The sequence below is a fragment of the Takifugu flavidus genome, chromosome 4 (genome assembly GCF_003711565.1).
Source record: "Takifugu flavidus isolate HTHZ2018 chromosome 4, ASM371156v2, whole genome shotgun sequence".
Taxonomy (NCBI): Eukaryota; Metazoa; Chordata; class Actinopteri; order Tetraodontiformes; family Tetraodontidae; genus Takifugu; species Takifugu flavidus.
The window spans coordinates 17001880-17017392 of NC_079523.1; the positions used below are offsets into that span (position 1 = coordinate 17001880).

General features: G+C 43.8%; 1 protein-coding gene across 3 annotated transcripts in view; it reads left to right on the forward strand.

Annotated features, from left to right (window-relative positions):
• lactbl1b (lactamase, beta-like 1b) overlaps positions 1–15504 on the forward strand; it is a 30569-nt gene extending 15065 nt beyond the window's left edge. Inside the window, exons 1-8 of one of the 3 annotated variants that reach the window (XM_057029521.1) lie at positions 3452–5174; positions 6853–6919; positions 8533–8704; positions 9165–9271; positions 11548–11705; positions 12547–12794; positions 12887–12992; positions 13783–15504. In XM_057029521.1, coding sequence (XP_056885501.1) covers positions 6860–6919; positions 8533–8704; positions 9165–9271; positions 11548–11705; positions 12547–12794; positions 12887–12992; positions 13783–14761 — 1830 coding nt within the window. In that variant the 5' untranslated portion in view covers positions 3452–5174; positions 6853–6859 and the 3' untranslated portion in view covers positions 14762–15504. Of the gene's footprint in view, positions 1–3451; positions 5175–6852; positions 8705–9164; positions 9272–11547; positions 11706–12546; positions 12795–12886; positions 12993–13782 lie in introns of those variants that run through there. The other 2 variants (XM_057029517.1, XM_057029518.1) reach the window with 2 other exon arrangements.
• Positions 15505–15513: the final 9 nt, after the last annotated feature.

Sequence of the window (15513 nt, forward strand, 5' to 3'; positions counted from 1 at the left end):
CTTAAGTTTAAAAAAACAAACTGAAGCCTTTTTGTCGGGTTTGATATTAAAACTGTACAAAAGACGATCTGAGCAGCGTAAATTCATATTTTACTGCCCCCTTGTGGTAAAACATAGATATAACGTTGACCGAATAAAACATAATATTACAGCACAAAGTGTCAGCTCTCATTTTGTTGCATTCTTCAAGTATGAACAAGGTAAATCTATAAGTATTGATTAGCACAACACATGTCTACGCGCGCCATGTGAAGTCCTAAAAGCAATCAGAGCAAGAGGAAGAGTTGCGCCGTCATCGCATGAAATGCACGTTTACCATATGATTCATTCATTGTAGTTCTATAGCACACACGCTGACATACACACCTCGTCTCACACTCGTCCCTGGCGTGTTTGTGCTCTCCGTGTGACTCTGAGGGCCATCGGCTGACCTACATAGACCCCTGCTGTCCTTATGTGCTTAATGGGACCACGGGGTCCAGATGCCCTTCTCCCTACGGAGGAGCGAAAATGGGTCAGAGGTCAGGATTAAAGCTTACTCGCTCAGTCTTCCACACGGTGCACGGAGAGGAACAACAGGGCTGATTGTTGCTGCCGTTGGGCTGAGCTGCCTGTGGCCACGCAGCTCAGACGTGAGCCGTCCCGACCGTCACACACCATGTGTGTGTTCTACACGAAGCACAGCTCATCCTGCAAATGGAAATAAATGAATTACACAGGGCCAGAAGCACATATAATAATAATAACAATAATAATAATATTAATCATCATCATCATCATCATCATCATCATCATCATAATATACAATCCATTTTGAGCGTGAATGCTCACTGAAATCAATTCAAACAATAAAAAATACAGCAGAAATTGGAATTATACTGTATAAAAAGATCGTGGAAACAACCTTCAGAGCAATATAGAAAGAAAAGTAGTAAATTTACTGTAAAATAAAATAAGATGCGCCAAGAGACAATTGTGATCGTAACAGACGCTGTATGAATAAAGCTTGATGGAGTGATAAACACCTTTATTACCGCCTTTATTCTTTCGCATGATCATAACATAATGTACAGTACTTGTGCATATCTGCGCCACATCTTTGTTTTTGCCTGGACATTTGAGAAGAATTGTGTTGGTTTTATCTAAATCAATAAAAATAAAAATCAAGGAATTTTTTCTTTTCTTTTCCTTAATAGATTTTTCTATCACTCGCGCACTTTGTTTGTTCTTTGTGGCGCCTTGGCAACAGAACCAAAGTGAAGCTGCCAATAAACAGGTGATGAATCAGCAGAGGACATTTTTAAGCATTATTTATTTTAAAGAAGGCAACATTTCAATCCTGTAGAGGAAAAAAAAACACATTTTTCCTCGATTCTCTATTTTAATGGGTCACAGAATTATAGTCTTTCTTCACGGACCCAAACTAACTGGACCTCTACCGCCATCTAACGGCCAGAAATCATATCGTGAATCGTTTCCGAGGAAGGAAAAAAGCACCAATATGAACGGTTGATGCTCACAGTGGCCTTTATAAGGACAGAGAATCCCAATAAAACCACTGTGAAGGGGCTGCAGCACCTGACGGGGGAGTGTGTGCAGTAATTAGGCAGCTTCATCAGAGTATAATAGATGAAGGAAGGTCAAGAACATGGGCACGAGAGGTAACTAAAAGCATCTTCATGGCTATCTTTTAGTCTGTTTACACCAAAATGGACAACGGACACCTCATATCAATACAAACACGTCCACATGTCCACTCATCAAATAGTTTGCCAAAGTCCATATTGGACAATTTAGGTATACAGTGATCCCTCGTTTATCGCGGGAGTTGCGTTCCAAAAATAACACGCGAAAAGTGAAATCCGTGAAGTAGTCAGCTTTTTTATTATTATTATTTTACAATGCAATACTGAACTATAGAATGAAACCAAAAATCAAAACCTGTTTTAAAGCCCAAAATTTGTTTAAAACAATAATTTTAATCTAGTAATACAAGGTTGGAAACATTGTCACTCGCGTATTTCACAGTCCCAGCTGTGCCTCTTCGTCCTGACTCCGCTCCGCTGTAGCGTCTGTTTCTACTGAAGGCGCAGGAGTCTTTCTCCGAGAGAAGAACATTGTTATGGGTAGTTGTTGGCGCTCTTTCTTTTTCTGTGCAAGAAGATTTTTATAAACGGATATGCCACCTTCGATTATATTTGAGAACTGCAATGAACGACTCGCAAAAAAAATCCGTGAAGCAGCGAAGCCGTGAAAGATGAAACGCGATATAGCGAGGGATCACTGTACAGTAGATATCACCAAACACAGTGGGATTTAGATGATGATTTCCCCCCAGTAGCCTAAAGCACAAACCTAACACAAACTATATGTAAATGATATGAATGTCCACACGCTTGGGCCAGGGGTAATTTGAAAGTCATTACAAAGGGCAATTTTAAAAGGAAATCTGATCAAACTAAAGTGACCAAAAAAAAAAAAAGGACCAAGAGAAGCCACAGCTACAAACACATCAGAGCAGATTCCACTTGAGATTTGTGTTGAAGTTGTTCAACATTATCACAGGGAGCAGGGTTATTAATTAAAACTCACCGGTCTTTTAAAACAAAAGTTTAGGACATGAACTTCATTCAGTGTTTTCATTCAATGTTCTGAAATGCGTGGTTTAAAACAACAAAGAGTTCCTTCACACACCAAAGTCACTGAATCAATGACACTAAGATTTTTGACAGCATAAATACAGCTGCAGTACAGGCGCCGTCCACCAGAGGGTAGTAAAGTACAATTAAAGTAGGCCCCAATCCCGCCAAAACTGTGTAAAATCGCATTTTATGTATTTTCAGATAAGAGAATCAGGCACTTGGAGAGAGAGCAAGTTTGTCTTCACTTAATGAAGGCTGTCAAGATAGAAACAAGCAGCTCCTTTACCCTTTCTCTCCTCCACCTCTCTCCTCTCCTCTCCTCTCCTCTCCTCTCTCTCCTCTCCTCTCCTCTCCTCTCCTCTCCTCTCCTCTCCTCTCCTCTACCTGTCCTCCCCCTTCTCCTCTCTCTCTACCCAGCCGGCCATCAGCAGGAGGGTCCCCCTACATGAGCCTGGTCCTGCTCAAGGTTTCTTCCTGTTAAAGGGGAGTTTTTCCTTGCCACTGTTGCTTGTTGGGGGTCAGGCCCTGGGATTCTGGAAAGCGCCTAGAAAAAATTCTGATTGTAACAGACGCTATATAAATAAAGATTGATTGAGGTAACTATGATGGCATGATGGCTCAGCCTGCACCCATCCTGCACCCATGGGATCCTGGCTGGGAAGAGTTCAGAGAGACACCACAGTTGCACCCATGAGAGGGAGCAAAATGGTCACAATGTGAGCTGGGTTTTTGCTGAAGTTGGAGACCACTTTGGTCTTCAGTCTGTTCATTGGCTGCAGTTGTCTCAATATGTCAAAGAATGTCACCTCTATGGGAAGAAGGAGAGCTGGATCACAAGTTCAGGAGGTTCCAGCTCGGTATAGTTTTGCTCGCTGAGTTGCCAGTCATCTTGCATGTGGTGGGACCCTTCTACTTGGTCCTTCAAGCAGGTTTGGGCACAACCTAAGAAGATTATGGACAGTGCAGCTTCAGACTCTTCAGAATCCAGGAGAGAACACCTGCCTGCTCACTTGAAGGACTACCAGGATTACCTCCAGCTAGCTGCACATCCAGTTCCACTTGCTACTGGGTCCCATCACAGCAGCCACCTAAGCAGGTCATCCCACAAGAGAACCCACACACCCATGGCAGGTCTAGTAGGGAGACAGCTTTTTCTGGTGGGGCCTTTTCTACTCGGGGCCTCTTATCCACACAGGCTGCAGCCTTGGAGGAGAGGGTAAAGCGGATGGAACTGGAAGACGGGTGCAGAATACCAGGAATAGGGAGGAATATCAGGCTGATAAGAAGTGCAAACTACTGCTTGATTGGATCTGGAAGAGAATCCAAGAACAGTGGCTTCAGGAGGAAGGCCAGCATCCACAAGAGGAGGTGTAAAAGGAGGAACAGCAACTCCAGAAGGGGGCACAGCGGCACCAGGCAGAGGTGCTCAGCGCATTGCTCATTAACAAACAGGAATGTCTGAGAGACAGGATTGCCTGGCACGGGCAAAAAGGAACCTTGAGATCACCAGGCTTCCAATGGCGGGACACCTCCACCAACTCCCACGAACTCTGACAGGCTGAAGCTTTCCTTACAGGCGCCACCATTGATGTGGGCAGGGCTGGCATACCCTTGTGGACCCAGCAGCCACTGCTGCCAACTCATTCACCTCCAGGATTGATCTCTGTGGCGTCCAGGGTGTGGGAGGACAGAGGAAGCCAGTAGACTCGGGGCCCTGGTGGGCTGGAACAAAAAAATGGCTCACACTATAACCAGACGCCAGCCCGTCCCGGTGGACCTCAGCCTCCAAGAAAGAGCCGACCCGCTGGCAGCTGGGCCCAGCTAAGCTGTGAATTTTCCCGACCCCAATGGCTCCGAGGTCCAACACGTATCCAATGTTGATTGTCACATTTCTATTTTCTTCATATCGTAATTCAAACAAAGATGACAGGGCCTAGATTTAACATTTTAGACTTTGCTAATTTTATCAAACTACAATGTAAACCCTGATATTGTTGTCCCCCCTCTCCCTCTCCTCCCATCCCCCTCGGGTCATGTGACTGACCAATTCCTAATCCACGGTAAATGAGAACACTGGGGATAGAGGTCTGGTTTTGCTTGCAATAGGTTTTTTTTATTTATTGAATTAAATATTTATTAATGGATTTTTATTTCCTGTCAGCAGGCTATTTAAAATCAACAACCTTTGATTGTGGGTTCTTTTTCTGCCAGTAAAACCTGTTTTTAGCTCAGGGGGCAGATGGAGTTGGCTTTTGGGTTTTTTTCTCCAGTGAACCACCTGATGTCAGACTAACGCATAAACACACAAAACACACTACACTAAGAATCCATTTTTGTGCTATGGCAGATGTGACCATGGGCTTGGATAGATAATCCAGAATGCTGGGTTTGATGCAAGCAGGATTTAGCCATGATTCAACATCTGTCAGACTCCTGCTTTCAGCCTCCGAACCCGCGTAGATGAAAGAAGAATAATTTCTATCCTTGACTTCATCTTTTTGTGGAAAACAGTCGATAGACACCGAAGCAAAGGTAAGCAAACGAGATATTGAACGCTGTAGGTCTTTGTTCTCGTACACAGCATCTGCACCATGTTTTCCCCCCCTGCTCGGTGATTTTTTTAGTTTTGATGTGGGAGTTAAAATCAGGACATTTGTGGATACAAAAGTAAATTTAGTTTGTTCTCTTGACACTGATTTTTCCCAAATTAAACCATAACAGTTGATCTTTGAATGTATTGATACACCAAGAACACTTTCAAATGGTAAAGACTGAAGGAAGCGATACAACAATATAACAGACTCTGCAGAAAACTTTAATACAATTGTGTGTAAAAATTAGGTTGTTTTTTACTTATACCTATTGACATGGCTGTACGTGTGGTGTTTGAGGGATTAATTTGAAAACATATGATTTAAGTCAACAAAAAATTAGCATATCTAGTATATCATGATTAATGCGTTTATGAATTTAAATTGCATTTTTACTTCCTGTTAAAATGAGTCACGCAAAACACTGATTATACTTTGATGCAGTCAAGTTAAGTCCCAAAAGAAGATCTGAAAAGATTGAAAACATGCACCCATGGGTCAAAGAGCAAGTCAAAATATTCAAAACACTACATGCATGTGCAAGAGACTCCACGCAGGTGGAACAAATCAGAACAGGCGTTCAAAGGCTGGACTGCGAACTGTTGAGTCAGGAATCGGAGCATGATGCAGCTATTTGACTCCAGGCTTGGCTTGAGGCTGCTAGCTGAACCTACAGCATTTCTGTTGCAGAGGAGAATTGCGTTAAAGGACGAGTCCATTCAGAACCAGCTTTTAATCAATGGCGACGGGCTCGATTAGTCGTGTTAACTTCTCAAACATTACTGGGCGTCCCTTCACTTCAGTGGGACTAAAGGAACTAGTTTATCACCTTGAAACCCGGCGGTCGTTGGATAAATGCTACAATTTTGCGCCCCTTCCCTGGAAGGTCAGCGTCTCTGGGGGTGAATGCAGCAATGGGCCGGCCTTGGCTGACCCGGTTGCTGGGCTTCCACATGATGACTGGAGCATCAGGTGAAAGTCCAAATACAAACTACAACCCCTTTTTATTTGCTTGATGAAACTCCTTGATCATTTACATTGTTTAGTTCTTGCACTGTAAAAAAAACCAAACAAAAAAAAACCTCTCATTGTATTTCCTTGTTTTACTTGAAGATAAGTTCCAGTTTAATATCGTTTGGGTCGATCAACCACTCATACTGTTGCTCAGCTGCTCTGTAAGAGAGCGATTGTCAAGGCAACAGAATGTAAGCCGTGAGTCATTTATGGTAGTTTGGGAATAACCGCTAGCCAACAATGGCCCCCTTCTGCCCTTTGGAAAGGTTTACAATTTTCAACCACTGAGCATAAACTGTGCAGGGTTTGAAAGCAGATATTTGAACTGGAACCTGTCCTCACGTAGTCGAGACAGTCAAGACAGTTTATTTGTAGCGTGTCCCACCTGGTGGATTCCAGCCTCACCCTTCCCCAAATAGTCTGACTTTAAAAGATGCAGAAAATAATGCATAATACAATTGTTAACCAGTAATTCTTTCTGATTTCAAAACTATTGTTAGTGTCAAGTTTGGTTTTCTATACAAATTTATCATTTTGGGTTGGTCGCCAAGAGCAACCCAACTTCCTACAGATTTATATGGGCTTCTTTTTTCCCACAATTGCAGATTAACCATGGGAAAAAGGGGGAGTAAAGTCCTGAAAGAAGCTTCTGTGGATGGGATTCAAGCACAGGTAGATGTACGTTTGTGCCCATGTATTTTACTGACCTGATGCCTGGCGAAAGGAAGCAGCTGCTGGTCAGGTTATGTAACCAGGATCAACCACACGCATACATTTTACTCTTTGCATCATCGTGCGTGTATGTAAGCAGCATTAAAATGCATTGCTGAGCTCTGAAAACACCCTTAATAGACTGTGGTTAAACTGACCAAGGCATCGCTGGTTACTTGGTAATTACATGTCACAGAATTCTTAACAAGCTAAAATTAAAAAAATCATCTTTCATGTGTTTTTTGAAAAAGAATTTAGAATGTGCACTTAAAAATGATGGTCTTAACTTTAAACTGTAGAGAAGAAAAGAAAGAGGAAGTTCAATGTGCAGCAATGCAGGCCATGATGCTAGTAAGCTAGCAGCTAGGTCTGCTGTGTATTTAAACTGTTAATTCTCCACCATGTTTCTCCTGAAATCATGATAGGAGGTGCTGGAAAGCTCCTTTATATGGGCTCCATTAGTTCCTGCCAACTACTTATCGGTAGATTTTTTAAATAGATGAGGGGGAAGTTTTTAGATGCAGCAACATATTCATTAAAGTGACACATTTACTCACCATCCCAGTACTTCTGTTCATCTCAGTCAAGAATAACACTTCATTTGACAGCAAACTTTTCAAACTGATGATCCTGGCTTGGGTGTTAATTCTTTTTGTGCTGGTCGGCTGACCGAATTTGTTGTTTTCAGTTGTTTCTTTTTCCCCACCCAGTAAGGAAGCTTTTCCAGGGTAAATCAACTGAGCTCAGCAGCGTCAGCAGCCATTAGTGTTGCATAATTGCTCCTGGAAAATGGCTTATACATAACTGTTCCCTCATTTAAATGGATGGTTAATTACACAGGCGAGGGTATAATTAACATTTTCAAGTTACTAAATGTTCAATCATTGGGCATGTTTCCTGCTGAGCAAATTTACCATCAGAACTAGAGTAAAGGAAGACGACAGCATGACACAACCATAAATGTCATTGTGTCGTCGACTACCCCAGCGCTGACGGGGCGGCCTCTGCTCCTGTGTTACCACCCGTGTAACTTGACGCCGCGCAGCCGAGGGGGCTCGAAAGGAGACGCAACCAAGCGAATTGATTCTCAGGGATTAGGGATTAATACTAGCCTAACTGCTTTGGTGGAGTAAATCTGGGGATTATGATGTCATCAGCCTGTGGCTGCACAGGAGGAAATTGAATTGTGAGCAATGGGAGCACTGATGTCAGAGATTAAGTACAGTCAGGGAAAAGTCCGGGGTGGGAGCCGATCTTGACTCCTTTTTCTACCCAGCAAAAACTTGATGGATCACTATTTACAGCATTTGAGGCGTAGAAAAACAGGCATATTTCTACCGTTGATGGACGGATAAGAAGATTTGTGTGCCACAGGTTATGCAGCCTACCCTACTGAGGCCTGCGTCAGGTGGTGAGTAGCATAAACTGCAAGAGGGGGAGGGATGAACCCGGGTTGTGCACTTTAGTTAAACATAAGAACAGATAACATGTTGGTTGTGAGTCCAAACTTAACAATCACAGGAAAGTGTGAAACTGCTTTCTCCCTCTTTCTTTCTGCTCGTGTCTCCATTAAGCCGACTCCTGCCGTAGATGCTCCTGCTGGTAACGTGCAATTCAAAGGATTGAGCAGAACCAGCAGGATGAAGTTGAAATGGACCCACGTGGGTCTGGTTTTCTTCATCTTGGTGTCACTGGTGATGACAGGGTGCTTCTTCTGGCAGTATCAACTCCCCAAACTTCTGCCCGGTGAGTGTGAGGCTGATTCCAAAACCCAACCACACCCTCTACTGTCACTACAGAAGAAACATCTAATTCTGGGATGGAGGTCTGTCACGCGCACTAAGTCTGAGAAAGCTGAGTGGGATTTCAGAAAATGCTGCCCTTCATCACATAAATGGAACATTTGGGTTGAACATGTTAGCACTTTAATCTGGCACCTCATGAGACGCCCACATTCAGGTCCTGATGCTTTTGATCCAGGACACAAAGGGATTTTCTTTTGGTCATCCAGCACAGATGATGCTTTTAATGGGAATAATGGGACTCCATAGGGGCTGAGTCACAGTGTCCAATATTAAAGTAGATACTTTCTGTATGTTTAGAATTATAAAGAGGTGCTTTACTCATTTAAATAGAGTGTCCCACCTGTTAAATACCAACCTGAAACTATAACATCCAACATCTTTCTGTCTGTTTTCCATCCAAGATGAAGAAAGGGGTCGCAATGCAAAATTAGAGACGATATGTCCCCGTTTCCCTGAGCCTCTGCCGTTGCAGCACCCCATCCCCAGCCTAAAGGAAGCCCTGGAAAAGGTAAGAGCCGTGACTTGGATGTGTAAAAGACACTTCCCTCCCAGCTCTAAAGGCTGAGGACATGTGGAACACACTAATCCTTAACACAAATGCTGCTGCAGCTGCCAGATGGTGATTTAAGATCAACACCACTACACACACGGGTGACCACTCATGGACACTCATGAAGACTATTTGATGTCAAATGTCCTGTGAGCTCCAGCGCATTTGTGCTATTTGATTTTTCCAGAAGACACTTTATAAAGGAGTTGAGGTTTGATTTGTAATAAATTTGCAGCGCCGCACAAGAATAGAACATGTGTGCAGCACATAAACGCATGTCTCAATAACGCACACATGTTTCTAGAATCCCACATGTTTTGACGCACCAACCGCGTGGTGTGATGAGGGAAACTGGTGGTGCGGCGGATGGAGAGCAACCCTCATGGTCACAGTGCCAATGAAACACTCCCAGTGTATTATGGTCTAGCAGTTTCCCACACGTCTAGCCAGGAATGGGTGACTATGACACATTAAAAGGTGCGTCTGTAAGCCGTGTGGGGTTCTGCTGCAGCACTTTTTATCCTCTTGCCGAGCCCCATCACAACTGTGGGTATGGTTAGCTTAGCTAGCAGAGCAGCTAAAGAAAATCCCAGTCCAGGGGGAACCTTTGACTCCTATGATGGGCTTTCATTTTTGCTTAACAGATTCATTAAAAGCTCACAGCTGGTGTTGCTCATCCTCTGTGTCGGATCAGGTGTTGCGAGCCAACGGCTGAGGCATCCTGCGGTGCGTACGGCTGATTGGTTAGCTTTGTAGCGAAGCTATTTTTCATGAGAGACTTTAATTTAATATGGTGCATGGCCAAGAACTCCAGATAGCCTATTAACAGTGGAGTGAGTGGGATTTCTAGGGATTCTCTGGATTCCCTGAACCATTGGTTCAGATGTTGTGCACAGTCTTGATGAAAAACTAATCAGGAAAGCTAAAATACCATCTCCTCCATCACTCAGTAAGGTGATAAATTATCAAAAAAAAGTTACCAAAGAAGGAAAAGTCACCACCCTGATTTAACCTAGCAAGCAGGTCAGAGCCCTCTATTGGATAACTACTGCATCTTCCAGCTGCCACCAGGTTCTTTAACTTTAAACAAGGAGAGTGCAGAATCTACTAAAATTGGGTTAAGAACTGTCCAACGCATGATTAATAACCAAGGATGGGGGGTGGAATCCATCGTCTTCGAGGAAGAAATGTGGTCAATAAAAAGCCCTGAATGATGGTGATTGGCAATTATGTAAACAATTTGGTTCTAATGGTAGAAAAACAATTGGGATTGAACAGCAGGGCAACCTTAAGAAATCCAATAATCAGTGACATAATCAGAATAAAGGCTTCAATCGGCTGGGAGCCATAAAGATTGGACCCCCGAGCTGTGGAAGATGGTCAGCTGGTCCGATGAGTCCAGATTTACCCCATTCCAGAGTGAAGGGGCATCAGGGTAAGAAGAGAGTCCCTGAGAGTCTGTGAGATGTGCTAGAGAAGCGTTGGACACTGGTCTGACTGTGCCGTCGTCACTCTCGGTGACAAATGAATGCAAGACGGGAGGGAAATAAAAGTGGCAGGAGGAAATGGAAGCAATGATGCAGCGAATGCCTGCCGAAATCAAGACTTCAGGTGGTCCAATGAAATATTAGCCCGTGGGTCCTTTTCTTTTTTGGTGCAGACAGGGACAAAGAAAAGGTTCGAACATTTTCAGCCAAGTTCTTTATCTGTTTAGGCTGACGTGCATCACGTTGTCTAGAGAAAGGGCGAGCAAAGCAAGTCCCTTATGTGCAGAGGTAGGTAGACTAGCAGGACAAGAACTGAAGGCTAGTGATGTGTGGAATAGCTGCCTTTCTATTTAGTCTCGTAAACCTCTGAAAAATGATACTTCCATTTCTTTTGGGGGGATACTTGCATTTTAACTGTCATGGGCGGCAGCAGCTGAGGTGGTCGGCTGGTTGGGGCGAGCCTCCATGCTGGACAATTCAAATTAAATCAGTGTCTTGCGGTCGTGTTTTCCAAATTTAAGCTACTTTATTAATGCTACTTGCGTACACCCATCAAACAGGTGCAGCAAAAAAAAAAAAGTGATCAGAATGAGAAGCACTTGAAAGTGCTGCAAAATGGAGTAAAGACTTGGGCTTCGGTTAGCAGATGTATGTATAGTATAAAGTCGCAGTGGCTCAACTGTCTGCCTTTATTTTCAACCAGTGAACACCAGGAAGTTTTCTCAACTCCTGCCCGGTTCTCTCCAGGTGGACGCCGTGCTTCGGCAGAACATCAACCCAGTCAGCCTTCCCGCTCTGTCGGCCATTGTGATCCTGAATGACACCATTTTGTGGACCGGCAACTTTGGCAAAAGAAATTCCAGTGACCCTCACTCAGGCCCTCCCAATGAATACACCATTTATAGGTGAGGGAAAAAAGGAGCAAAAATGCTGAAATGCTAACATAGCCCAATCCGTGGACCTGGTACCTTCTCGAAAAAGCAGCATTTGATACTGTACCCGCTTAAACGATTTGGTTCATTTTCTTTGAATATTTAATGAGGATATTTCTTTTCATATTCCGTTTGATCTGTCAGCTACATCGATGAGACGCTCCTTTCGCTAGAACAGCTGATTCCAAAGTTGAAAACTGTGAATTTGACACAGTAGGTGAGAAACACCTGGTGGCTCTGCAGAGCGAGTCACCGGGAAGAATGCCAGAACTATGTTATTATGTCTGACAACATAATTAAGGCCTATTAAGACTCATCATATCACAGTGAGGGAGAAAAATAAAATTAAAAAAATAGCTGCTTTATTAGTGGCAGCAGTTTGACTCGTCAACAAATCTCTAAATTTTAGTATAATGGCAGGTTAGCTTGCACGTGAGAGGCAGGGTATTGTTCTCTTCAAGTATTTGATCAATAAATGTGATGAGAAAAAGGGTTTTGGGTTTAAATGAACAGTGAGAAACAAGCTTCAAAATGCACATTTTAAATACCCGGGGTTATAATTACACTTTGGCATCGATTAAATGGTAGCTGCAGTTTTTAAATGAAAGACACGTCCAAGATCAGGTGCACATGAAATATTATTTTTTTTGACCAGCTCTCCACAACCATCCTAAATGGGTCCCCGACCCTATGCCAATGCTTCTTATTAGCTGGTCAGTATTCCTAATTGTTATTGTAAGACAGATTTGATGGGACTGAGAAGAAATGCAGTCATTCTGAGAGTTCACTCGTCACTTTATCATCTATCCCTCAGGATCGCCAGCCTGTCCAAGATCTTCCCAACTCTGATGCTGTACAGACTGTGGGAAGATGGGAAGATTGGCTCCTTGGATGACCCTCTGGAGAAATATGTGGAAAACTTTACCATCAAAAATCCCCTGGGGAAGACGCGAGACTCCCAGCTGAAGTATGTGACCGACGGCCTGATTTTCCTGGACAGCGGAGAGGTTCAGATCCGCTCCTCGTCGGTCACCCTGCGCAGGATGGCCAGCCAGCTCTCAGGTACGCTGGCATCAACACATGTGAAATAACGGCAACGAGGTTTTAGATGAACTCACTCTGTCACTCTTTTCGTTCCCGCTGGAACGATGCAGGTCTTCCCAGGAGACTCCGAGCCACAAACCTCCTTTGGAAAGGAAAAACACAATCTGCACTAAACCTGCTCCAAGATGACATCCTGGTCGCAGACCCTGGAACTAAGTATGTTTTGTCCTGTGCTGTTGATTTCAAGATTTATATGTGTACATTTAGATGCAAGATGTAGATTTTACAATCGAAATGGACCAAGAGAATTCCCCTTTAAATTATAATCAGTGAATTTGGACTTTTCATGACTCAAATCCTTTTTAAAGGAGTTGGGTTTTCCACATTAACCTTCCTCAATCATTTCCATTCCATATATTTTTTCCATAAAGTCTCCCCTCCAATATGCATATGCACTAATATATGAACTGGTATAGTTTGGAATGTTATGCTAGCACAGAAAATCATTAACCTTTATGCATTTTTTTAATGAACTTTAACATATAGACCCAAATATTATTATTTTTATTAATCTGTTCATTTAAATCTCCAGGCCTGACGTGATAAGAAAGACTAAATTAATTGACGTTATCATTTAATGATGGTTTTGATCTTCCAGGTATGGTTAAAGCACTTGGCAGCTAAAGGCTGGCTGACACAAGGAATGGAATTAATGCAGAAAATAAGAATTCAGACTGGGAGAATCTGTGCTGACACCAAAAAGTCAAAGTTTGTATTGGCTGTCAGTTTTGATGTGTCCTGGGTCACGACTGATGAACCTGTACACAGGACCTGGACTTCATGGCTCCTGCCATGCTGGTGTCACCAGGTTACATAAAGAGATGGGCCTGTGCCCGATTGGTTTTTACAGTGTGAAGATGGCGTGTTCTGTTATAGAAGCAAGAGAGTATATCGAGCATATCACCGGGAATAACGAGCCCTCTTCTGTTTACCTCTTTCTTGCCAGATGCCACTACAGCAACCTTGCCTTCTCGCTTTTAGCTCACGTGATGGCGGAGCGAGTGGCCGTCGTCGACTACAAGCGGTGGATCACTGACAACGTACTTGACCGGCTGGGGATGGAGGACACTGGCTTTGACCTCACCCCAGGCCTGCTGCCTCAAATGGCCGTGGGAGTGTACTCCAATGGAAATCCAGCCCCGCTCTATGACCTGGGCTGGTACAGGCCTTCTGGACAGATGTTTTCCACCACTGCTGACTTAGCCAAGCTCGCCATGATGCTGCTGGGTGCGTACCACCGTAAGCTGCTGGAGCCCGATTCGCTGAAGATCATGCTGACGCCGCTCTTCCAATGCGATAAGGACTACTTTGCAAACCGCACCGGGACCCCGTGGGAAGTGAACGAGCAGCTGGGCTATGAGATGGTTCGCAAAGACGGGGATTTGGACGGCTACTCTGCCACCTTCTCTCTGGTGCCCCGACTGAAACTCGGTCTGGTGGTCCTAATGGCGGGAAGCCGCTTGCAGAAAGAAGACATTGTCACCAGGGTTTACAACCACATCATCCCAGCCATAGAGAAAGCATTCAGGGAGGCCAAAAAGGTCCTCTGTCCTCCACCAAACCCAGATCCTTACATTGGTTTCTTTACCTACAGTAACATCACCTTCTACGAGATCAAAGCTGGACCAGACAAAGTTCTGGTCATGCAGCAGTTTGGGCCTCAGATTGAGGAGCTCATTCCTGAAAAATACAGGACCATTAAGCTCAACTATCTGGTTGATCGGGTTTTCAGAGTGGTGTTTGAAAAAGAGTACCCTTGTGTCTTGCAAGTGGGCGCAGCCTCTGTGTCCCTGGAGGCCCAGGACGGCCAATTATTTAACTTCTACACCTTTGACAAGCGCGGCTTATCCCCTGGCTTTGATGCACCCGGACTGAACACATATAACGTAGTTAGAATAGCTGGTAAACCATCCTTCCCCAGCTGAAGAGCAGCATGGCCAAATGAAGGATATATGGTGCCCATATGCATGTACACGTGCGGCTGCCCTTCATTATACGCCCAATATTACGCCGTGTAATAACAAGGTGCTTTGTACTTGTTATTTGGAACGCCGGCTCGCTGGTTTGTGCAACTCCACACACTCCTTGTATTGTTAATGTGCAATGGAATCTCCATTGGCAAATTACTCCCGAGAGTGCCGCAACTTCAAATCCAAATGTTTCTATGGCAAATAGACTTTATTTAAAAGGGTTTTTATTAAAATCCAATATACAACAGCACTCAGACACACCTTGGTCGTTACCTGGTGACCATTGTGGGTACATTTCTGGTGTGTTTATGCGTTGAACAGCCTCTTAGAAGGTGTTGTTAGTCTAAAAATGCAGTGTTCGGTTAAGTGGTACCATTTTTCCCATCAGTGAGGATTCCTGACAGCCCCCTCTTTGCTGCATGCAGCATTCATGAGCTGCCACTAACTCAGTCACACTCAATTTATTTATGGTGCTGCAATGCCACATAAAAGCAAATTTGGGTTGAAAACAGTCTTTTATAGATTCTTGGAAGCACAGATGGCCCATGTGGACTCTGGCGGTGTGTCGAGTTTGCTTTTGTGTGTTTCTACAGCTCTGGAAAAAAACGTGGAATTCCAGAAATCGTTTTCGCAGTGACCCATAATTTACATATTGATGTCTGCTTTAATAAATATTAATCACATATGCGTGACTAAAATGAGTGTGA